The following is a 26,320-nucleotide window of genomic DNA, read 5'->3' as shown; positions in this document are numbered from 1 at the left end:
ACATCTATGGTCATATGCTTAAACAAAGGCTACCTTCAACCCTAAGCGAGACACTGCTATTTGCAGTATCAGCAGTGTCAGATTCATGACTGCCAAGATGTTCAGAAAAAGTGACGGATGAAGGATCTCAGACTAACCAAGTAATTTATACGCTCCACTCTAAATCACAGAAAGTGTTGTGGAAGGAGGGATGAAAAGAATGTGAGAGTCTAAAGACAGAGAGAAGAGCAGTGGAATTTCATCCTGTAGACATGGCACAGCCACTATCATCACTGGTCCACGGCAGCTGGGATTACTTGCACGGGGTCTATACTGGAACTTTCTCTGAGCAGAACATGGATGGGATGGAACACAGATGGGGATGGGAGCATGGAGCACTACCACTTCAGGCTTAGCTCTGGACGACTGATGAACTTTGGGAGAAGGGGAGCTACGGTTTTCAGTTGTGTACGCACTGGTGTACCAAGCTTGGGCCAATGGCTAGTTCTAATCCCAAAGCCACACAGATGGTCATACACACCCAAATATGGATATGAATGTGAGGAGATTAGGAGGGAAGAAGAAGAGTGGACAGGGATGAGAGCAATCAGAATATATATATATATATATATATATATATATATATATATATATATTGTGTGTGTGTTTGTTTAAAACTGTCAAAGATCAAATTTAACAAATAAACACTTAATTCTACAACTGGTAATCCCAGCACTTGGGGAGGCAGAGGCAGGCAGATCTTTGTGAGTTTGAAGCCAGCCTGGTCTACAATGCGAGTCCAGGACTGTAGGCATAGGTTATTGTGTAATACAAATGCTGATTTCTGCGTCCCCCATACGTGCTTGCAATTCTTGTTCTAAGAATCTCTTGTCTCAATGTTGTGTAAACACTGCCCCCAAACTGTCCCCTGATGTGTCAACAAAGCAGCCTCCAGCCAATCGCTGAGAGGGAGAGAGAATAGGGCTGGACTTCCTGCCAGCCAGGGAAGGAGGAGTTAGGAGAGGAAGTAATGGATTCAGCCATGGGCAGAGAGGTCCTGGAGACATCAGGAGAGTGAGCTGGAGCAGGAAGTGCAAGTATCACTGGTATGTACTCTGGGAGGAAAGCATATTAGCTTAGAAGGTTAACAGAGTAATGACTTATCAGTTATTGTGTTGTAAAGCTTATTATTAAACAAATATAAGAGTCTCAGTTACTTGTGTGATAGCCACATTAAGGGAGAAACAGAGAAATAAACACAGTTGTATAAAAATAACGCACCCAGCATGGGGCACCACCTATAGGCTTAGTTTTTTTCAAGCACCTACTTTTTTTAAGATGCATCTACCTCCCTTCCCATGCTCCTAGTTTAGGTAGGGAATTTGTAGACAAAGGGGCTGTAGACCTCATATAGCTACTTCCTGCTAATTAGGATATTGGGTTCTTTGGGGATATACCAATTTCAGTCAATATACCAATGGTCCAGTCAAACAGCAAAGCAGCAACCCACAGCAGCAGCAGAAAATTGTAAAAGTAGTGGTACCACTCAGCAAAAGCAGTAAGACTCTACCAAAATGGCATGAATCTGCTGGAGCAGCAAAACACCATTGGTGTTTTTGCCCAAGTGACAGGAGGTCTATAAGAAGACTAACAGAACCAACTAACTAGGGTCCAGAGGGGCTTCCTAAGATGGAAGCATCAACCAAGGACCATGCATGAACTGGTTCTAAGCCCCTTACAAAGATGTAGCAGATGGCAGCTTAGGCCTCGTGTGGGTCCTCTAGTAAGGAAAGTAGGGACTGCATCGGACATGGACTCACTTCCCAGCTTTTTGATCACTTCCCTCTGGTGGGACTGCTTTGCCAGGCCACAGTGGAAGAGGACATGCTCAGTCCTGGTGCACCTTGATGAGCTGGGGTGGATAGGAAAGGGAGCTCCTCTTTTCTGAGCAAAAGAAGAGGGAGGAAGGGGAAGAGGGAGAGGGAAAGGACTGGGAGGGGAGGAGGAATGGGGCTATAACCAGCATGTAAAGTGAATAAAAAAATAATTAATTAAAAAAAAGTTCTCTGAAGCATCTCTCTGTGAAAACTGGCAAAGCAATCCGAATCATTCCATACCACAGAGATTTAAAAAGTGTTGTCTCGCTGCCTGTGAGTTTCTATTTAACCCTTCTCAGAGTCCACACAAGGACGTTTTCCAGCTAGGAAAAGTCATGGCCCTCACATGCAGTAGTTTCCAGCTGACAAACATCGTGTGCCTTCCCGCTGGGTAGGTGGGTGGGTGGGGACAGGACATTACCATATCCCACACTTGGAACCAAAACAAAAAATATTCATATGACACAAATGAGTTTCCAAAGAAACTTCCACTTCACAGGACATCCAAGGCTACACAAAGAAATCCTGTCTCGAAAAACAAAACAAAACAAACGAAAAAAGCCAAAATCTTATTCTACAGATCCCTACTATTGGCAATCATGTGAATCCTAAAACTTATTAAGCGCACAACTTATAAATAAAAATCAATACAATTGAGAATATCTAACTTTTAGAACAAAATGTCTTTGAAATTCACCCTTTCTACCTAAAGTGATCATACCTGCACACACACACACCACATTTCAAACAGTCGGCATACTGAACTCTCTGTAAGTGCTACGAGTTATAAAATCATGGGGTCCCATGAGTGAGTGTGCTTCAAATCATGCCTTGCCTCTGCCTGAGAACTGTATCCTTTTCATTTGGGAAGACTTACTGAAGAAAAAAACCCACATACTCCACTAAAGCAGAACCTCAGAGAAGTGGGGAAATCTTCCTACAAGCATCCACTGTGGTTCTCACGGCACACTTGGGTACCATTTCAGCTGTGGGTCGCAAGGACTCTGTTTAAGAGCTTGACAACAGAATAAGGAGCTTTAGTCTGTCTTTCATCCTGTTTACCCAGAGAGTTCTCTTCTCAAGTCACTGTTTTAACCCTTGGATTCCATGTCATACTTTATTGGATGAGACTAGCTTTTTAACCAGACAGCACCCATCTCCAGTTGTCACCTACAAGAAAAAGCCATTACTCTGACCCCCAAATCCCTACCGCTTTTATCTCCATTCTGCCTCTCTGCCAGATTCTACTGACCATTGGAAAAGCCATGTCTTTAATCTAAAAGCCCTACCCTGTTTCTTCTTGTCCTGTTTGAATCTCCAGTTGTTTTTAGAGTGGGATCTATCTCCACTTCTTCCTGTAAGGTAAAATGCCCATGGTTTTGGCTTTTATTTTGTTTTGTTTTTGTTTTACACTTGCTACTGACTTCTTATTTCTGAAACAGGAAAAATTAGTGGTGTTAAGATCATCACAGATGAAGAATTTAGGAAACATGGTGAACCAGGATCTGTGTTCTGTGGCAGTGAATCAAAAGGGCAAGGCCCCGATATCATGATTGCCAGGTCAAAAAAGGAACTCCATTTCTCCAAACTCCAAAAAATAATCAAAATATCCAAGCTCAACCTTGGCCACAGGAGGACTTTAACAGTTAAATAAAAGCCAGTGCTCCTCAGGAACTTGTGAAGCCCGTTCTGTATCTACTGAAAGGACTCATTTCTTTCAGCACAAGGGATGTGTGGCTGTCCAGATAACAATCAAAGTCTGCACAATCAAGGTCAACGCTTGCCTCCAGGATCACACCGTACTCACAAGTCCCTGTAATGCAGTTCAGTGTCCCCATACCATACTCAGAGCCCTTTCCTTCTTTCTTTCGTTCTTTTGTTCTTCCTTCCTTCCTTCCTTCCTTCCTTCCTTCCTTCCTTCCTTCCTTCCTTTCTTTCTTTCTTTCTTTTTTTGAAAGATGTGATCTGATTTTTCTTTTTTTTTTTTTAATTTTCCGGTTGTTTTATTATTAGTTACATTTTATTAACTCTGTATCCCAGCTGTATCCTGCTCCCTCATTCCCTCCCAATCCCACACTCCCTCCCTCATCTCCTCCCTGCTCCTTTCCAAGTCCACTGATTGGGGAGGACCTCCTCCCCTTTCATCTGACCCTGTTTTATCAGGTATCTTGACTGGCTGCAAGGTCCTCCTCTGTGGCCTAGCAGGACTGCTCCTCCCTTGGGGGGTGGGAAGGTCAAAGAGCCTGCCATTGAGTTCCTGTCAGAAATAGTCCCTGTTCCTCTTACTATGGGAAACCAATTGGTTACAGCGCTACCACGAGCTACATCTGAGCAGAGGTTTGAGGTTATATCCATACATGGTCCTTGGTGGAGTGTCAGTCTCAGAAAAGATCCCTGTGCCCAGATATATTTGGTCCTTTCCACGTCATACTAACTCCCCTTCTTTCATATGATTCCCTGCACTCTGCTGAAGGTTTGGTTATAAGTCTTAGTATCTGCTTTGATACACTGCTAGGTAGAGTCTTTCAGAGGCCCTCTGTGGTAGGCTCCTGTCCTGTCACTTGTTTTCTTCTACATCCAATGCACATCCCATTTGTCTTTCTAAGTGAGGATTGATCATCTTACCCCATGTCCTCTTTCTTGTTTATCTTCTTTAGGTGTATAGATTACATTATGTTTATCATATCTCATAGGTCTATATAAGTGAGTATATACCATGTGTGTCTTTCTCCTTCTGGGATACTTCAGTCAGAATGATCTTTTCTAGATCCCACTATTTGCCTGAAAATTTCATGATTTCCTCATTTTTGATTGCTGAGTAGTATTCCATTGTGTAAAAATACTACAATTTCTGTATCCATTCATCAACTGAGGGACATCTTGGTTGTTTCCAGGTTCTGGCTATTACAAATAAAGCTGCTACAAACATGGTTGAGCAAATGTCCTTGTGTATACTTGAGCAAATTTTGGGTATATGCCTAGGAGTGGTATTGCTGGGTCTTGAGGAAGTGCTATTCCTAATTGGAGCCCTTTCTTATACTAGCTACTTACCCTTACAACCCGGCTATTCTCACTATGCTTTCCCTATTCTCCTGTTCAAGATCCCACTAATCTCACTATTCTCTCTCTCTCTCTCTCCTGCTATTCTTTCCTCTTTTGCAGCTAGCTTTGGCCATGCCCAATCTGCTGGCCATGTTTAGTCTACTTCTTTCTTTCTCTGCTCTGGACTCTTCCAGACACCTCTGGCTGTTCTTCTCTCACATCTACAATGAAACCTTCCCATGCCCATGAAATGGTCATGTTGTCAGTTTATACACCGATGATTAATATTTTTGGAAAACAAGAAAGAAAAATTTTAAATGAAATAATACAGTGGGAACACCAATGAACAAAACAAAAAAACAATGCCAGTGTTTGTAGAGATACTAGTGATATGTACATGGTTACTGTTTTAGACTGAAAACCAAGGAAAACTATTTGAAGTAAATAAGGAGAGGTATGCAAAGATCTGAGGAAGATGAGGCTGGAGAAATGGTTCAGTTGCTAACAGCACTGGCTGCTCTGCCAGGCGACATGGGATCAATTCACTGACCCACATTGTGGCTAACAGTCATCTGTAACTCAGTGTCGTCTTCTAGCCTCCATGGAGCATTGGCACACGGTGGTACACAGACATGCAGGCAAAATATCTACACATGAAATAAAAACTAAAAAGGAATAACTTTTAAGAAGGGGGAATCTGAGGAAGAGAATTTAAGTGAGAGGAACCACTGGATCACAGACCTTGGGTTATATTTAGGCACTGACAGGACCAAAGAGATATAGGCATAGAGATAGAAAATTTCAGGTACCCCTGAAGTGGGAGGACTCTGAAATCTGAAGACCAAGATCAAGTGAATAAGAGAAAACTTTGAGGGTGCTTTGAATTCTGATAATGACAGGAAACCATGAAGGAGACCTAATCAGAGCTTCTGGAGTTGGGTAATTAGGTACATGGAGATTGTAGGCAGTGAAGAAGATCCTGAAAGAATGGTGGGCTGGATTTGGGATGCAGCTTTAGAGAGAAAGACAGAAACGAGTTTAGAGTGTTTGTGGTAGAGGTTCTAGCTAGCCTTTATGGTGGACTGCATTTGGTAGTGATGCAAAATGAGACACTAAGAGACCTACTGAACTCTATCTTAACAGTGGGGTGACTAGACATGCCATTTACTGAAATGGGGAATTTTCAGGTACTACAGCAGCTTTCTGAAGGAACAGAGACAGTATATTAAATAAGAGGTAAATAGCAAACTACGAAAAGTTTTAAAGCTGCACATCTGAACACTAAATGCACGAAAACAGCATTTAAAGACATGGAGCCAATTTTCTCAAAGAGGGCTTTCAATGAAAGGTCAGGACAAAGCTGGGGACATGAGAGGCTTGGCTGGGGAAGATGGAAATGTGGAACCAGCACAGGAGAAATGAGTGGTTATACTGGTTCCAGGAAGCTGAGAAATGAAAGCTCTCAAATTATTTGAAAAAGAAAATGGTCAACCACATCACACATTGCTCGGAGGTGAAGAGAAGATCACCGTCTCGGGTGATATGAACATAACAAGCCCTGAACCAAATAAGTAACTCTTATCTTCTGAGAAACATGAAAAGGAGAAGAGATGGGAAGAAAATCTCACAGCAGCTGCACAGTAGTCACAGGTCTTACTGCAAGATGATTTTCAGTGAGGGACAGATGTACAGGTATGACACATAAGACAATATGGCACAGATAAAAACAAAACAAAACAAACCTGTCTGGCACTCACAAATTCATCGATCTAAACAGATCTAAACATAGACCTTAGAATGTGTCATTACATGATAGACATTTTATTACTGACTCTGGAGACAAGAGGGAATTTCTGTAAAGACTTAAAATTAATTATTCAACAAAGACTAGCCCAAGCCAAGTCTACAAATGCACTGCTTTCACAGGCAGCTCCTGGAGGAACATATCAATCCTCCTCTTGCAGCAAAACTGCCAAAAGCCTGATGATTAATACCAATTGCCCATTTGTTAAACAGTGCAAATCACCCTTTGTCATTTAAATTGAACGAAACTTGAATGTGCAGAGGTTGCAAGTAGAGAGCAGAATCTGGAAGGCAAACTTGGTCTCCAAACGGAATACATTAATCTTTGCTGGCCCTGCTCCCAACAGAAACCACAGAACTCTGCTGTTCCCTGGGTGAGCCTTGCTGTGAGACTTCCAGTTGATTTCTCCAGTGATGGCACCACATGAAACCGGGCCCAAGTAAACTTTGGAAGGAAGTGAGGTCTTGTATTTTCAACCTTATGCTTGGCTTTGACTTTAAATATATGACACCAAGACCAAGGCTAACTTCCAGAGCTCTGAAAGCTCAGCAATTCATGAGGGTGAACAGGGACTCTTTCACACTCAATAATTCTTAACTGGCTCTTTAAATTACTTCACAAGATCAGCTTTTAAAAAACTGCAGACCCTCGGACACATTTACCTGGTTATTGGTGCAGCTCTTCTTAAAGCCCCAAGTCTTTGTGGGCCAGTAGGCTCCTTTATACACAATAAAGTCTAGGTTCTCCTCCACTATTCCAGGAGACACTAGGAAACTGCTTTTGCTAGAAAGCATTGGATTCCTACTCAGGGCCAGCAAGGCAACAGACACAGGATAGAGCGGCCATCTCTCTCTACATTGTGCATCTGCTCTCCTTTCTGTATGTGTCATCTGCTTCACCCTGTAGTTAGCCAAGTTAATTATTCAAGGAATGTCTTACTAAGAACCCAAGATACCTAACGTATTCCAATCTCCCTTAAGATTGAAGGCACAAGGTAAGAGTAATTGAGGCAGAAGAACAGGAAGCTTGCCTTGAGCTTGCATCTCCAAAAATGTCAGAGAAGCTAAGCCCAGAAGTCTCACCAGCACTGCCTAAACATGACCTGAGCAAGGACAACACCAACAGACATGTTAATGCGGAAGGGGAAAACTCATGAGGCCTCAACCCTAGAGAATGGCAACTAAGGAATGCTGAGAGAGAAAGAAATATAGTCTTCCCCAGGTAAAAGCCTCTCAATTAGTTATCCAATGTTAGGTAGTCAGCTCATGTATGTATACATGGATGTCTGTGTATGTGGAGGTAGAAAAGGGGATAGGACCCCCAGAAACTGGAAGTATGCATGTTGAGAGCCACCATGTGGGTGTTTGAAAGCAAACCCCGTCCTCTACAAGAGCAGCAAGTCCTCTGAACTGCTGAGCCATGTCCCCTCAGCCCCTCAAAAACACACGTAAATGCCATTCAACGTCGCTGAGAATCAACGGAAGGAGCTGACGCTACACACTGGATTCTTTACCTGCTTGATACACTTCCTGCCTTGTTAATGGGGATGCTGATTGCTGATGAGAAGATGGAGATCCACAGGACATTTTAAAAGGCTAAAGGAAATACCACTTACAAGACATAATCTTCATTTCACTCCTTCCCCCCTTTATTTTGAATAGTGGTTAGAGAAACATAGTGGCAGGAGAAATCTCTCTTAAATAAGAATTTATTCTTGATCAAAGTGTATGAAGTTCTTTGTAAAACACACTGTGCTTAACATAAAGTACATGAAGAAAAACAACTGAACCAGCACACTCCAGCTAGGCATAAGGCTGTTAGGTGAAACAAACCAGGGGCTAGAGACACAGAACATCTCATTAGATCTGAGGGCACTACACTTTACTCTAGGCTCTGTTTATATGCTACCGACTATGAAAAATGCATAGGCTATATATACATTTATTACACAGAATATTAAGATATTGTACATCAGCAAATAGTTCTTCTCTGCAAAATTCATGATGCTTTTAGTTGATCTACTTGTGAGATGGCCATGTTTGAGCGGACGCCGTAATGCAGCATCATGCTATTTGTCCCTGTGACTGGGAGCCTTCCAGAAATTAAAACAGAATGTAATCTCATAAATAGGTTGGTCACCCTAAACATAAGCATTGACCTATAAATTTAAGGTAATGTTTTCACAATCAGGAATGTCCTATTTAAATCCTCATCAGAAAAGAGGGACATCTTATTCAGAGTCGTATACACTGCCAAATACTAAATTTAGCGAGAAGAAGAATAACAAGTACTGTGGATAATGAACCCCATTAGGATGAAGAGGAGGTAAGGGTTCTAACAGGGGGGAGAAGCATATAATACATTTCACACTACAACAAAGTTACCATGGAAAATGCATAAGGTCTTTAGGAAGGCCGTCCTGCAATCAAATAATTAGCAGTACAGTGTTCTTTCATCCAAGAGAAAATTACTTCTCTTAAAAGCAAGGTGCATCTTATTAACAAAACAAAGAGAAGTGCTGCAAGACAACAGTAAAATCAAATCAGAAGTTATTCTTGATGAAATTGTCTGAAGTTCTTTATAAAACACACTGTGCTGAGCATAAAGTACATGAAGAAAAACAACAGAGCCAGCACACTGCAGCTAGGCATGATGCTCCTTAAAACTAACGTGCATCCCTAAACAGCCTCTCATCTGGCCTTGCTCACTGTGGTCTGCTGGTTTCCACTCAGGGCTGGAGAATGCATTAAATCTAGAAGCAGCAGATCAATGAAACCAGCCTTCACTTGTAAATTATTAAGTTGTTTGACAGCATTCCCATTCTCTAGTTGATAAATAAGTTTTCTTTGTTTGAAAAACTGAGAAAATACCTGGTTTGGGTTTTTGTTTTTATGTTGTTTTAATGTCCAAAGCGAAACAATAAAATTTGTTTTAAACATCTCTAGGTGAAAATATTTTAATACTAGAAGTTCTATTAAACCAGTGTCTGCATAATTCCATAATGACTTAGGATCTCATTAGTGATTTTTTAAAAGTGAAATGTAATTTATATAAATGACCTAAATATGATCCTGGCTAATTGGAAAGGAATGTTTCATTTGCCTGCAGGTCCCAGCAAACATTAGGCAGATGGACAGACAGATGCTCTTCATCATGAGAGGATGTGAGTAGCCTTGAAGATGCCATAGTCACAACTCTTCTCTAGAAATAAAGTCACCTCAGGTAAAAGTAATACTTCAGCTTAATAGATGTGTTGAGTAAGGCAGATCCCAGTAAATCAATGTTAGCTTTATGCAAATCAGATCTAGTGATCAAAATTAACTCCAATATACCATAGCATTATGAAACCTTAAAATTTTTCCACTTTCTCCACTATCACATATTAATTTCAATCAATGATATATTCATATGTCAATTTTACTTAAAAGGGAGATTTGAGTTAACTGAAATTTATATGAACATTTTACATTATTCCTTCAGCAAGATTTTTAAAAATATTTTAATTGCAAAATACAAACAAGAAATGGATTTATTTACATATTTGTTCTCTCGTTTGTTTTGAGTTTTTCCGTTTTTTGTAAGACTTATGTAGATCATACAGAATAGTGTTCAAAGTCTGATCCTCCTGCCTCAGCCTCCCTAATGCTGCTGCCATGCCTCGTGGGACGCCTTTCCTCCTAATGGATTGCCTTGTCCAGCCTTGATGTGACAATATGAGCCTGGTTTCATCTTACTTTGTTTATGCCCTGTTTGGTTGATGTCCCTGGGAGGCCTTTTCTGATATGAGGCACAGGTGGGGTGTATCTGAGGGAGAAGGAAGGGAAGAGGAGGCACTGTGGAGAAAAGGGAGGGGAAACTGGGATCACGATATGATATATGAGAGAGGAATAAAAAACTTCATTGAAATGTTAGCTTCTATGGTATTACTCTTTGTGTTGAGGGACATGCATGGTAGTTCTCCAATAATCACAAGAAAGGAAAATGAATTTGTTTCAAAATAGAAATATTGAACGATTGAATGTGTTCTCTCAAAAATTTTAAATAACAATTTAAAAGAACAATAAAGAAAAATTGGAAGTATGTTTTTGATGGGCCAGTTTAAACTAAGACAATATTTGCTTTTCTGTAATATTCTCCTTATCACAATCCCTGACAGTCTAGGCATCGCCCACCCACCTCTTTCAAAAAACTTGAGCATTCTCGAGGAGAGCAGAAGCAGTGTGTAAAATGGGTAGGTTATCATCTTCTCTCACGAACACCAGTGAAAGAGTGTGCAGTGGACAGGCCATCAACAATGACATGAGCGGCAAGAGTAAGGAGACCAGAAACTCCAGTGTAAAATACCTGCATCGGGGTTGAATCAATTATGATACTTGCTTCCTGCATCTACTTCCTTTCATGGAATGTATGATGGAAGATAAGAGAAGTAAACCCCATCCCTTGGAGGCAACAGCCAACACCTTTGCTCAAATGCCTTGTCAAGTGCTCTGCAGACTACAGAGCCCTGGACACTTTACTCTGTTGATTTACCTTTTGGCCTTTCCCACAAAAACGACAACAATAGAATCCATAATGAGTTTTGTTGAATTTTAAGGTTTGTCCAATGAAGGGTGGAAGTCCAGTGTCTGAGCTCGTGAACTTGTCTTCCAGAGGCAGTGCGTTTAATTCCAGGCAGAAGACTATCACACAGCCCATTAGATGCTGGTGCCTGAGGACTCACGTCAGTGTACTTCTTCATGTGATCGCCACCTTAGTCTAGGGCCTGATCATCCCCCACTTGAACGAATATTCTCATCAAGTAATTGCGCTCTCTACCTATCACGTACGTCCAATCTAATCCTTCATTCGAAATTTTCCCAAATCAGTTTGTTAAGGATGCCTCTTCTAACTCATCATTATTCTGTACAAAAACGTAAATAGCTTTTCAGGGCCTACTACATAATGCTCAAGTTTCTAACCCTAAAATTGAGGAGCAAACACAATTATTCTTTAACTCATCTTTTTACAGTTTTTTAGTCACACAATTGAGACTCATGAAGTTTTTCTCAAAAGGTGAAATAGTATTTTAGGATTTGTAAGCCACATGTTTTTGACACAGGTGTTTAACTCAGAACTTTTAATGGAAAGCAGAGCGTAGCTGCCTCTTACTAGGACCTTATTTATTCACAATTATCTTCATCCCTTTTATAAAAATAAGCATTGAGATAAATTTTACCAAAGGACCATAGATAGCCAGAATCTGTTGTAGGTCACTTATTTCTTACATACTGGTCATTCATTGGGTCTGAAAACAGCTATTCGGTGGTGTTTCTCAGAAGGGATACAGGATGAGTTAGCTCTGTTCCCTGACAATGCTCACAATCTTCTCTACACACATGAAAGCACTCATTGATTACATCACACATTCCATGAAAGGTAGCAGATATAGCCACAAGCAAAGTTTCATTTAGGAGGCACTGGGAAATCATTTTTGAGGGAGAGCAAGCTGGAAGAAATCATTGTCGGAAGAGGCAGTGACAGCACAAGCTAGAATACAAGGACTCAAAACCTAATGGTGAATTGGCACAGACAAGTATAGAGAAGAAAGATGGATTTTGAAATGGTTTTAAAATCATACTAATGAGTTCAGGCTAGTTCCTCTGAACTGTTCTGCCCTTAGCCCTAAGCAAACAGCTCTATTTTGTGATTGACATTTTAAGTAAGAACTCCTTAAAAGTATATTCCTAATTGTTGATGACTTCTGGAAAAGCTTCATCATATATAATAGCTATTATAGTAATAAACTTGTGTAACTATCAAGAGTTTTGCAGATTTCTGTTTGTCTTAACATATTAATGAAATATATCAGCTTAAAGTCTTCATTTTTTATTTCTACATCTTGTATTCTTTCTTATCTTGTTTGTACCAGCAAAGGCATTTAGCAGAAGGTCAAGCAGGAGAGGCAAGCATAGCCTTTTCTATCTTGTTTGACTTAAAAGGTAAGGCTTCTAGCAATAGGAGACATGTTGATGACACTGCCTTAGGAGCAAAATAAACTAATCAGAGTACTCTTCAGACAGGAAGATTTAATGACAAGATGCTGAATTAGAACAGAAACATATAGATTCATATTACAAGAATCATTTGTGTTTAGAAAGAAAGCTATGGATCTGCAGTGTTCCGTCAAGAAAGGGCATCTCATGGTGCTGACTCTGACCATGACATAGTGACATTTTACTTGGTTGACTCACAAACTAGTCCAACTTTAATAAGCTGCAAAGTCCCATGGGTCTCATTATGGACAATGTCTAAAAGCATACAGAAGTCTCCATTATATAGAAGCAAATTACCCAAATTACTTAAAGTCAAGTCGACCTTATATTTCTCTTTCAAGTCATTTTTCTTGCACACATAAATTTTGAGATATGGACATAGAATGATCTCTCTAAAAGACTACCTAAAAAGTTTTGGAAAACTCAAAATGTCAAGAGAAAGGTATTTTAATATAAATTGTATGAGAAAATTGTCATGTGCCATCTGTTTCTTCAGAACTGAGAACAAGATAAGGCAGACTTGAGCGTGTTTAAAGTCTTTTTCAGAACTCCCTTTCTGGTGGCCGGCTGGACTTCTGGTGGCATGCTGGACTCCTGATACTGGGACAAGGGAAAAGGAAAACAGCAAACACCTCAGGGTAGTAAAATCATTGTACCCTTGAGAACAGTAGAAGGTGAACTATTTCCAGTATGGGGCTTCCTGTTATCTGTCGGAGGTATAAAAATGCCTGCAGCGGGAATTGGAAGCAGGAAGCGCACTCTGGAGAGCTCAGCCATCCTCGGCTCTGCCCAAGAGTGTCATACAGTGTTCCCACACACACTTTCTACTGACGTTATGAGCTTCACATTCGACGGTGCTTTATTGTCTAACTGCTACATGCATTTTGTTCTTTTGCTTTTGCTTGCTTAGTAAATGGCTTAATGGCGTGTCTAACACGAGACTACCACAATTCATTCTCCATTATAGCTTAACTATCTCTCAGAATCTCAATCAAAAGAGAAGTATTTATATAGTTTGGTTTTTGTGAAGGCAGTTAGATAGCTTACCAGAAAACAATTTATAACTAACTACCCAGTTAAATGAGGCTCTTAAGGAGCCTCCCAAATCTTAAATCACAGTACATTCAACAGCAGCCTCTCCTCTTAGGGCCTTTCATTTTCCATTCTCTATGTAGATTCACTTATACAGACACCAATATATCTTAGACATCTGATAAAGACTACAAGCCCAACAACTTTACAGAATCCTAAGCACTTCTAAAACTGAGATACTCATACACCAGCATTGTTTCAGACCAAGTTTTTATTCTTGACCTACTGTCAGCAAATATGTAGTCATTATACAAAGAAACATGTTTCGTCCTGTAACAAAACAGCCCCGAGGAGCAATATTTGCCACAGTGAAGTTGAATGACAGCTCTGCTAACATTTTCCTATCTGCAAATGAAATCATGTGGAAAACGATTTCTACGCTAACAGAATAATTAAGATAAAGCAAAAAAAAAATTTGATTCATTGGAAATGGAAGCCTGGCTTGTTTCTGTTCTTGGAGGAGGGACAATATCTATTATTGTTCTATATAGTGTGTCTATGTTCTCTTTAAAAGCCGTTTTTGATGTTATAATTATATAGACAAAAACATCTAACTGATACTGAAGCAAATCCTGTGGGATGTTCTGCTCTTTGTCACTACATGGGGATTACTTGATTTTGTGCAGTGCTCCAGAGGTGGACTATCCTCTGAGACTTAGCTGTCTTTGTTCATACAGGTGTTTTCAGTATAATCACATCTCTTTTAATTGATTTTCATGTTCTCATAAAATGCATGCCTTTGAGTACATCAGTCCGGTGAAAATTACATCTAAAAGATACATGAGTTGCTAGTTTCCAACACTTGGAAGAGGGTTACAGGAAGATGAAAAAACCACCAGAGTGAGAGGCGTTATAGTTTCAAGTCATCACTATTTATTCTACAAATACAGAATATCTTCTATTGCAAACCAAAAGTTCTTAACAAGCAAGTGTGTATTATAAAACAAGAAGAAAATCCAGCCAATTAAAGCCGAAGCAACATCCTTCAGATGTGTGAATACAACACTTGAATCCCGTCAGCACATTCTAATGATCTTTTTCTTTATTTAAAAATGGCTGATTGTAAATAAAAGCTACTCGCACAGCTCCAGGGAAGTTTTACAAAAAAAATGCAGCACTTCAGTGATAAACAAAATGTCAATTCATCCCCTAAGTCCACAAGATTATTCTGTATTATATAAGCAAAACGTTTTCAGCACAATTGAAAGCTAGTAACCATTCCAGGCATAAACCACTTCATTCACAAAACATACGACGGCTGCAGAGCCTTATATAATGCAAGATTTTACCAAATAGTTACCATTTGTACTGCTTTTAGGGTATTCTAGCCAATTAAATTCTTATAGGAGATTTCACAGATGGTTGTAGGGTTATTGTAAATAACTGCACTACTTTTTTGATATGGTTGTCATAACCCCAGCTTGGACTATTTGTCACAATGTGGTTGCTGTCTTATTGTGCTTGCCCTTTGATCCCATCTTTCTTCTAAGGCAGGGATATAACTTGGCAATTACAGCACCTACTGCCCCCTTTTCTCCTGTTCTTTCTGGCGTCTACTCAAATTTGGCATCGGTGCCAAAAGACAAATTCAGCATATCCCTGTTAGCCATGATTTGAATATCTTCTCTTGAAAATCTTTGGATGTAACCAAGGACCATGCAGGGAGAGGACCTAGGACCTCTGCACAGATATGGCCTATAGGAAGCTCAGTCTCCAAGTGTGTTTCCCTCCTATGGGAGCAGGGGCTGTCTCTTTGTTGCCTGCTCCTAGATCACTTTCCCCTAGCAGGGAGTGGGGGTCTTGCCAGGCCACAAAAGAAGAGGATTCGGGCAGTCCTGATGAAACTTGATAGGCTGGGGTTAGTTGGTAGGGGAGGAAGGCTTCCCCTTTCTGAGGATGAGGGGAAAGGTATAGAGGAAAGAGAGAGGGATGTGGGGCTGGGAGGAGATGAGGGAGGGGGCTATGATCACAATATCAAGTGAATAAATTAAGAAAAAATAAATTTAAATTAAAAAATATCAAAGGAAAAATCTTTGGATGTTTTAAACATTTTCCCCAGTGCCATCCCAATTCCTTATTTGATAGGTTGTCTTCATAATAACAAACTCCATCCCTTCCATCCTTATCACAACTCCAAGAATGTCATTCTGGCTGCCTTGCTCATGCAGTCTACTTTTTAAAAATAAAAATTATGTAACATGGGAAAACTTTACGACAGGTGTAACTGGTTAACTTGCAAGAATGTCCTCTTCTCAAATGTTTTCCATATTTTCTACTTACTGGCTAAAAGTTGTTTCTCTTCATCTAAACTACTGAGTGTGCCCACAGGTTTAAAAAAAAAGGTTTACAAATAGAAGAAGCTAAAAAATGTGTCCCCGTTGCATAAATGAAAGGCTTTGGATAACATGGGAACATGAACCTTATTTTCTTCTAGCTTTTAAAGTGAAAACTTCTTCGAATATCATGGAATTTAAAGGGAATCCTATGAAATTTCAATTATGATTTGGCCCACTTCCTTACATATCATCTCTCTTGTACAAGCAGGTATTTTTTATCAATAATATTTCTAGTGTTCACTTACTTTTAATATTATTATCCCCTATTAGGCATAGTACTTAAAAAGTGTTCTAGGGGACTAATGCTTTGTTTAATTACACAGCAATGAAATAAGAGTTTGCATTGGCTACTTCCCAAATGACTTGGAACAAAAGAAAATTCTTATTCCTCATAACTTGTAGTTTCCTGTCTCTAGCAGAGACACGATATCATAACAGTTTCTGCATCCAAATGGTTCCATTGTGCTTCATGGTCCTTGCCCGCAAGTGTTCACAAGGTGACACTGGGACAACAGACCTAAAAGTCAAACTGTGTTTATGCATCTTAAAAAGAACGACTCTGCCTTGAAATGCTTAAAACCAAAGTTTTCTTGTAACACCTTTTGATCAATATAGTCAAAACAATTTATTTTAGGTACTAAACTACCCGGTTTTGATTTGTCTGAAGATATTAGAATTTCTATTATGGCATATTTTCTTATGAAAAATCACTGCACAGCAAAAAAAAAAAAATGTTAATATCTCATAGGCTCAGGACTTACAGCAAGATAAAAGTGTTAGAAAAACTTCAAAGATGGAAAATGCATAAGGTAAATGGAGGCCATGGAAGGAGCCAGAGTTATGTTTTACCAAAAGGAATGAGAATGGTTCAAACGTGAGCACTGACATGCACGTTCATAACAAGTGGAAGAGAGAAGTCCAGCATGTGTTTTAATTGATGCAAGAGTTCGCTGCCCTGAATTAGTTAAAATTGCCCTTTGAAAGATTACAGCTGTAATGCACACATGCAGGAAACTTAAGGACATTTGCCTTTCATGTGCCCCAGTATTAGAGCACGTGCATGCACACACACACGCACACACACACACCAAGAACAAAACCAAAACACAACAACAAAACCCCTTGGAGTGAACAGTTACTTCCGGGTGCAGGCAAAGAAAAACACGGCTATTTCTGAAAATGTCTTACTGTCATCTAACAGTAGGGGCAGTCAAGGGAAGGATGCTAATTTCATTGCTAGAGCAGAAGAGTTACTGTGAGAAATGCTTAGAAAACATTCAAAGCAATCATAAACCTACATCTGATATCTGTTTTACACCATTCAATACAATCAAATAGTCATAAACTTTGAATTTATCCCAATTATAATAATTTTAAAAGGAACTTATGAAAGTGATTTCTCACACCAGAAATCCAAACTGAAGCAATAAATGAGAGTCCATATGGAAGAAGGTATTTTCTATTGTTGTGTAAATTATCCAAGAGATTTAGCACAAAGATCATAGTGATACTGTTAGCCATAAACAAAAGTTTGCACAGCAAGCACATCTGATATTTTTCCTCTAATCGAAGCATGTGAAATATTTTTATAGATCAAAGGGACAGACTTGGCCTTACATGTCATCTACCTTCTTTAAGTGTGTGTGTTTGGGGGGAGGTTGTTAGAGTGGTTTGGATTTTTTTGTTTGCTTGTTTTTTTATGTTTTTGTTGTTGTTGTTGTTGTTGTTTTAAGACAGGGTTTCTCTGTGGAGCCCTGACTATCCTGGACTTGCTTTGTAGACCAGGCTGGTAACTTGAACTCACAGTGATCCCCTGCCTCCGCCTCCTCTAGTGCTGGGATTACAGGCATGTGTCACTGTGCCCAGTTCATGTCATCTACTTTCAGTCATTTTTAAACTAGCTTTGAAACAAACTATATGTTTATAATTGTAAAGGTCATAACATTTTTGCAACTGTATTAAAATGTGGGCAGTTACAATGGTATGAAAAGAATCAGATGTTGGCCCACCACTGGAGACAATAGGATGTTTTATATATATATAAAGACATATATATATATATATATATATATATATATATATATTCACCCAGTATTATGAATACTGATTGTATCATTAAAATTGTTTATAAGCATATTTGCATGACCATAAAATTTACCCTATGGCTAAATCATGTCATTTAATTATAGTTCTATGTTAATTTTCTCAGGTTGTTCATTAAAATTTTTATTTTATGTGAACATTCTCAATTTATCAGTTGATTTAGAGAAGGAGTCTTTTCTTTTGAATCATGTGAAATATAAATCTGTAGAAGTTGGGACACTGAGAGTTCTCAAACAAGATTAACTACCCTTGTTTGATTTTGTGACTTGTGTCTCTTTCCATGACATCTTACTCAAGAAACTGAGCATGGATGTTGGACTACAAGTTACATTACGTATTCCTCTTCCTGCTGTGAATTTCTGTTCCTACAGCTTATTGTTAACACCTTTGTAATAATAAGCCATTACTAACCTTTTATTCATAATAGCAGTCTATTCTATTTTAAGCCTACACAGTTTCAAGAAAAAAAATCAAAGAAGAAATGACAGTATACAGAAGTAATAAAACACAGCAAAACCAAAAAAAACCCACAAAATCAGCTCAAGGCATTTATGTTCTTGAGTCTTCTTTGAAAGATCATAGCTGAATGCTTCCTGATGCACAGGAACGTAGGGAGGACATTAAATGTGTGTAACTAGACTCTAGTCAACTAACTGTACTTCCTGTAGTTGATTACCAGTTAGCTACAAATGAAACAAACACAGCAGAGTCTATTACAGGGTCGATTGCTATGCAAATACACAAAGCATGTGAGAAACAGCAGCATGCATGGAGAAGCTAACGGGAGCCGAATAAGGATGAAAAGTCTTAGTCCGTTTTACAGACAAGGGAAGCATCTCAGACAAGACTGGTTCCTTCATGGAAGTTATCAATGACAGGGAAAGTACATTACCTAATTCAAGGGGGGGAACTGAATCAAGAATATATTTGAAAACATAAAATTCACTGGCCCTCTCTATATATAATATTTAAATATCCTAACAGGTAAGGAGACCTGTCCAATAAAATTTTTATCAGAAAATGTAATTTTCAAGGCTATATTTTTAAAAGTATAAATGTTTTAGAATAAAAAAAAATGTTGAAGTGCTTAACAAACAAGTCATATAATTTATGGTTACAAAGGGCAAATACAACATTTATATTCAGGCCAGGTGCGATGGTGTGCCCCTGGAATTCCAGCTCTTTGGAAGCCAAAGGAGGATTGTGGGATAAACAGCAATATTCTGTCTCAACAGGCAAATAATCAACTAAAGTAAACTTCTATTCATAAGGACTGTTTGGGATTTAACCGTTTTGTGTTTTGTTTTGTTCTTTTATGAATACTTGATGGGAACTGACTAGGAAGAAGTTTTTCCATCAAAGATGCTATTGGAGCAAACCACAGAGCACATTCTAAAAACAAAAGCACAAATATTAAAACTTACAAATACACAAATAGGTGAGTATATGATATAAGAAATGTATTTTACATTCTAAAGGAGTATTTTGCTTAATTTTGGAAAAGGAAACAATACTAGATACCAAACAGAAATTAAAAGCTTTGTTTAACTGATAAACCAAAAGAAATTTTGCATAAATATTTTCTACCTAACAAAAAGGAGGTATCACTAGGTTTCAAAATAATATTGCTTTTACCTAATATTGATTCTATTATAATTAATGATTGGATTTTTTCTAAGACATTGATATAAACCAAACGGTACTGAGAAATAAATACAATGTATTTGTCAAAGTTTTCAGTGATATGGGTTTCTTATTGAACTAAACAAAGTGAGATTATCACTCATATGCAATTCTTATTTTCCTCCTTTTCAAAAAGAGGACGCTTCCACATCTGCTATTCTTTCTGTGGGTTCTTTATAATCACAGTTCAGTGATTCAAACGCCGTTATTAAGTGTAAGGCAGGGAAAGGGGCAGGGAAAGGAGCTACAACAAGAGCCTTACAAGTCACAGAACACACTACAGACATGAAATTCCCAGCACACAGCTCACAACTTTATTCTGGTGGTGGGGGTTGTTCTGACGCTGGCCCTCAAGCTCTGGTTAGACCTATCCTTGTTGTGTAAACCTGCCTAAGTCATACCTATTGGTTGATTTAATAGCCTATACCTGGGCAAGGCAGAATGGGGTAGGTGTGTCTAAGGTTCCTTGGCTTCAGACAGGAGAATCACAGGAGCCAGAGGAAGGAGGACACCAGGGTAGGTTAGCATGGAGAAGGATCCACGTGGGCCTGGAGAAAGGACTCCAATGATGGTGCGGAAAGGCCCAGATGAAGAATAAAAGCAAGTACTATGGGATTATGGATGGAAGACAGCTCAGATGAGGAGGATTAAGGTGGATGGCACTGGACGGGGGCTGGGAGGTGGATGGTGAGGATAGTGAGCCGGTGGAGGTGAAATATCTGCCCTGTCCAAGGTAAATAAGGCAGTTATAAAATCCAACAGGTGTCTGTGTCTTATTATTTGTGATAATGGGTTAGGTAATACCACTGTGATAATCTTAGGGGTGATAATAAATAATATGTAGCCAAACACTCATTTTTTTTTATTTACTGCAACATTCTTGTCTTTTTCTTTTTAAAAATGGGTGTGTCCATACCTATTAATATGCACATGTGCGTTGGTTTTTGCGTGTAGACTTGCGTGTGGACTTGCTCTGTCCACGTCACACTTTGAGCCAGAGTGCCTTAACTGAACGTGGAGCTCAACAGTTAGCACAGACTGCCTGTCTGCCATGAGCCTCCAGGACCATTTTGTGTCTTCCTTTCCAGTGCTGGGAATACAGGCATGTTCCAGCATGTCTTGCTTTTTATGTGAGTTCTGGGGATCAAATTCGGGTTGTTATGCTTACATAACAAGCATTTACCCACGAGCCATATTTCCAGCTCTCCTTTCCTTTCTCCAGTACGAAAGCAAAGAGAAATCAGCTGGCAGGCACTCATGATAATTACCTAAGCAACATTATACCAGCTTTAACTTAATAATGAACAAAATATCAGTGTTAGGACTTTATTATCAGTAACTATTTAGCATACATCTGGTAGAAAAAAATCACTTCATTGCAAAATCACTAAAATAACTAATTAAAACTCAGTGAAGTTAACTAACATGTGTTGTGGACTTGGCCAACAACATGGTATGTGTACTCTTATTGGCCAAAGAGATAGAGCTAAAGTCAAGTGACTTGTTTTCTTCCAAGCTGCTACTTGCATTCTTCAGTACAATTGTCCTGCATTATAAGCAGGACATCCCCAACATTTCTCATTTTTGTTTTGTCTTTGGTGGAACTTAGATTAAGTAATATTTTTATATAATTAGCATTCAAATATTTTTGAATGTTTTTATATAATATTTTTATATAGTTAGTATTCAAATATTTTATATAATTAGTATTCAAAGGCAAGGATAGGCCTTAGGATTGTTTTATTGTAACATCATTTGCATGACTAGAGAAAAAAAAATAGGAATGATGGTCTAAAATTTCTGCCATATACTTGTTCAAATCCAGCTCTTACACCTTTTACTACATTGGGTCCTAGTGTCTGCACATTTAGCAGCAGAAACATTGGCTCTTCATAATACACATAGGAAATTCTCTTATTAGAGACCACAACCATGTGTATTGTAAGTAATTGCTTTGTCACGTACATGCACAACCAATACAGCTTTGGGAAAACAAAAAGGGCAAAGGTGAAGTTTCTAAACAGACCAGACAAACAAGGAATCAGCTTTGTTCCCACTGCCTGGGAAAATGTTCACTTTCACAATGAGTTACTGTGAAGACCCACAGAGAAGTTTTATATGCACTAAAAGTGAAGAAAATCTATACCATGTCAGAATAGTCACATACTTTTTGGATGAGTATGGAATAGAGCATGTCTGTGTTTCTGCTGTAAAGCAGAATGCTAACAAAATGTTCCTTATGAATGGAAGCAGAACACGCCACCTCCAAGCATGCCACTCTGACACGAGGATTACTTTGAGCTAAGAGGACTTGGAAAGCAACAGGAGCGAGCCAGGCACACTACTGTCCTCCTTTCTGCTGAAGAACAGGAGACCAACACTCCCATTTGAAGGCGGTCCTCCCTGTAGCTGAAGACAAGACAGTCCATGGAGAGTCACAGCTGAGAAAATTCAGCACAGGCAGTCTGGATAAAATCGTTCTTCTCTTCCTCTAGCCTCTCCACATAATTTAGTTACTTGTCCAAAATTACCTGTCTTTGTGCAAACTAGTACAAAGTCAGGTAAGTACCACCATCTTTAAAGGCCTTCGGTTCTTTATGAGGGCTTTTATGACATCTAAAACATACTGTATGTGTGTGACCATTCTCTGATCATCTGTTTTACAACAATTTCATGTTAGACTGAGACGGGAGCACGAGAGGGAAGTGAGGAAGCCCACCGCTCCCACACTTTCTACTGTGATTTCTGCCACTGTTGTATTGAACAAAAGATTTAGAAACTCGGCGCCTGCTCGTCTTCTTACATATCTTTCTGGTTAAGTACTAACGGAAAACAAGGAGAAAGCATTTCTGTTAGGGAAAGGAAGATCAGACAGACGTGCGCATGAGCGCACACACACACTTTGACAGTTTAAAGGAATTTTCCAACATAACACGTTCCATTCCAAAGTCTCCAACCGATCTTGGCTCAAAGAACGCAGCAAACGATTGAATCACACTTGCCTCCACATCTGTAACACAAAATTCTCAGAAACAAGATTCAAGGTGACTCACCGGTCCGAAAGTATTGCTGTCAAAACTGTGTCCGTGATGGTCGCCTTCAACCCACATGTGGCCACGGGGGACTTTGACCAACCGGTTCTTGTGTCCAATGGTTCTGAAAACAGAGAGACCAATGAAATGAGGGCAGGAGCAGGACGCTACCACTCCGCTGTAGAATCGGGAAGGACAGAAGAGCTTTGGGAAGAGGAGGGTTTCTAACCCTTACAGGGGTTCCCGTAGGAACACGGGCAAGAAAACACGTCGAGGGAAGACGTGGAACAAAAACCAGGCACAGACTGGCTTCAGCCAACCTGATGGGGAGTCATACAACAGGTGGCTTAGTTCCAATGTATTTAAGGCCAGAGTGCTTTAGAAAAAGGCTCCTGGTGTACCACGATCCTTTTTGTTCAACGAAGCATAATTACATTGAAACCCAATTCAGGGTTCATGTCATTTCTTTCAAGAAAGTTTGATGTACTAGCTACCTGTACTAGCTTACGGGCATGCGGGTGTGCTCTGCTCTCTACAGAGAGTGTACAGAACCACCTCCGGCCCTGGTTGTAGGAGCTTGATGTGGCCTGGCCCAACAGAGAGTGCAGATAACCAAACCAGTCTGCTAAGCACTTCCAATTTTCAGCTCTCTGGATGGAAAAACAGGGCTTTCATCTTTCCCATTAGAAAGAGCTCAGTCCTGATGAGACTTGATGTGGTGAGGTGGGTCGGATGGGGCCTCCCCTTCTCTGAGAAGAGGAGGGGGTCAGGAGGAAGAGGGGGTGGGAGGGCAGGGCCAGGAGGAGAGGAGGGAGGAGGCTACAATCGGCACGAAAAGTGATATATAAATTAAAAATAAATTAAAAGAAAAAGAAAGACAGTCCTGTGTGTTTAACATTCCTGGTTTCTCTGAAGGTCTGGGTGCAGGGACCTTCCTGCTAGGCTCCCAACAACCCTGAAATGACACAAATTCCCTTCAAGTAAGGTATGGCTCATCCTTGAAAACCGTGTCAGCTTTGAGAAAACAAAACAGGCAAAGACACATGCTTAAACAGATCAGACCAACAAAAACTCAGCATTAACGAAGAAATTCTTCACTTTCATAATGAGTTGCTGTGAAGATTCATAAGCAAAGAATTTCTATATGTACTCAAAGTGAAGAAAATTAGTGAATTTACAGTACATATTCTACAGATAAGCATGCAATGTAGTTCTTCTTTTGTAAAAGGAAAAGAAAAACTTGCTTAAACAAAAGGTACAGGGGGCTGGAGAGATGGCTCAGAGGTTAAGAGCACTGGCTGCTCTTCCAGAGGTCTTGAGTTCAATTCCCAGCAACCACATGGTGGCTCACAACCATCTATAGTGTTTGGTATTTAATTTAATTCATGATATCCTTAATAAATGCTTTAAAATTTTAACATGTCTCAGTGAAATAAAGACCCATTTGTCCTCTTACACTTGTATCTATGCTAGTGCTCAATTGTTTCCATTTACGTGTAGAAATTCAGATTCAAAACTTAGTGTTGGAGGGATGGCTCAGGGTTTAAGAACACTGGCTTTAGATAGCATAAGTTCAATTCCTAGTATCCACATAGCGGCTCAAAACTGTTTGTAATGTCACTTCCAGAGGATCTGACACCTCCTTCATATACCCATGTTGGTTTACAGGTGTACATGAAGACAAAGCATCCACACACATAACAAACAAACAAGATGGAAACAGCATTAACAGGAAGGAAAAGAGTCTTGATGACATCTTGGTATTTATAGACTCAGGATTCTAAGAAACCAGACCAGGACTATATTTTTTTAAAAAAAAATTTTTTTTAGTAATTCTGAAGAGGAAGTGTCAATAACTGGTGACATTCAGCAGATATTCATACTCTAAACACAGAAAAAAAAAGCGTTAGGGACAAGCTCCCTCACATTGCAAGTGGCCATGATGCAAACTTTGTGTTTCCATTTCTTTTTTTATATCTACATTTGTGGATGTTTTGAGAGACTAAAATATTCATGCCTCCTGGTCTGATTCTCCTACTTGTAAAAATCGATTGCTAAGAAACTAGAAATATGGGCAAATATTTGCTCTAAGGGATGTGCAATGGACACTTTTTATAGCCCCACTCCCAAAATGAAGTTTACCCAAATATCTAGTAGCAAAGTATTGGTAAATAAATTATGAGACAACCAACTAAATAAAAGAAAAATTAAAATAAAATTTGATTCAAACCCCACAAAAAATAAATATTTTGGGAGCACACAGCTTTATATTTCCTTTACTTCCTAACACATTCTAAACAACACCAACTTAGCCAAGCTTCTCAGTAAAGGTTTGCTGAATGAATGAGTGAACAAGCAATTGAAAATCACTCTGTAAGCCAAAGCATTCAGAAACTGGGGTTGGCATATTGTTATTTGCTATGGAATCTCTCTGAGGCTAGTCTGTTAGTTAGCAAGCTGTGTATGCATAGAAGAATGCATTAAAAAGGGAAAGTGCACATAAATTGGTGCTATAGAAATTGAAACTATTCATTATCTTGGATGGTTTTTAATTTTCAAGATAATTTCAGTGTTGAATTGCTTTGCTTTAGATCAGTAAGTCATCCATGCAAGGAAGCAATATTGTGGCCATTAGAACCCCACAGTAAGCTAAGGGTTGCTGTTTGTTTTTAATTACTATAGGAAAAGAGACCTTCAGCTTTTTAGAAAAAAACAAAAAACAAAAACAAATTTAACACATCTTACACTTATATACTTTGCAATAGAAGTGTTCAATTAGTCATTCCATTAGTTCTTGACATCACCACTGCGTGAGCTAGTGTCCAATAACTAATACATCAAAAACTCATAGCTAACTGCTAAAGGTATCATCACCTAATATATGCAAACACCTGTCACCATATTACACTAAACATTTAGGATAAATTCTTAGAAAGGAAAGAAAGTTATTTTTTCTTCAAATAATCATTTAACAACCACAGAAGTGTGTGTATGAGAAAACATACTATATAGTACATTGGGTTACTAATTACTCAGGGTTTCAGGTCTTGGGGGTGTGTTTCCCATGGATTAATGGTATGCGTCATAGCACGCTGGCCTATCTCACTGGGGCAAAGAAGTGAAGATCCTCCAAATAAAACAGTCTTTTGACTCATTTCTGAATGGCACAGCTTGCACCTTATTGCTCCATCTTCTCAACATACAGGTTTTTGTTGTTAGGAAAGTTTCTAGGGAAGGAACCAACATGAATCTCAAGACTACAGTACCTTCTGCCGCTTGGTAGTGATTACTCGTTGGGTAAAAGAAGGTCTCTAAGGAAACCAAGAGGCTTGGTAGGCTG

At 39.3% G+C, this 26,320-nt stretch overlaps 1 protein-coding gene across 2 annotated transcripts in view; it reads right to left on the bottom strand.

The window, feature by feature from the left end:
* Positions 1 to 26,320, bottom strand: part of Immp2l (inner mitochondrial membrane peptidase subunit 2) — an 829,626-nt gene that overhangs the window by 183,386 nt on the left and 619,920 nt on the right. For both annotated transcript variants that reach the window (XM_060367473.1, XM_060367476.1), the window contains exon 6: positions 23,002 to 23,104. In XM_060367473.1, coding sequence (XP_060223456.1) covers positions 23,002 to 23,104 — 103 coding nt within the window. The remainder of the gene's footprint in view (positions 1 to 23,001; positions 23,105 to 26,320) is intronic.

The sequence above is a fragment of the Meriones unguiculatus genome, chromosome 1 (genome assembly GCF_030254825.1).
Source record: "Meriones unguiculatus strain TT.TT164.6M chromosome 1, Bangor_MerUng_6.1, whole genome shotgun sequence".
Classification (NCBI taxonomy): Eukaryota; Metazoa; Chordata; class Mammalia; order Rodentia; family Muridae; genus Meriones; species Meriones unguiculatus.
Note: the sequence above shows the minus strand (reverse complement) of the source record. Positions and strands in the feature narration are given on the sequence as shown.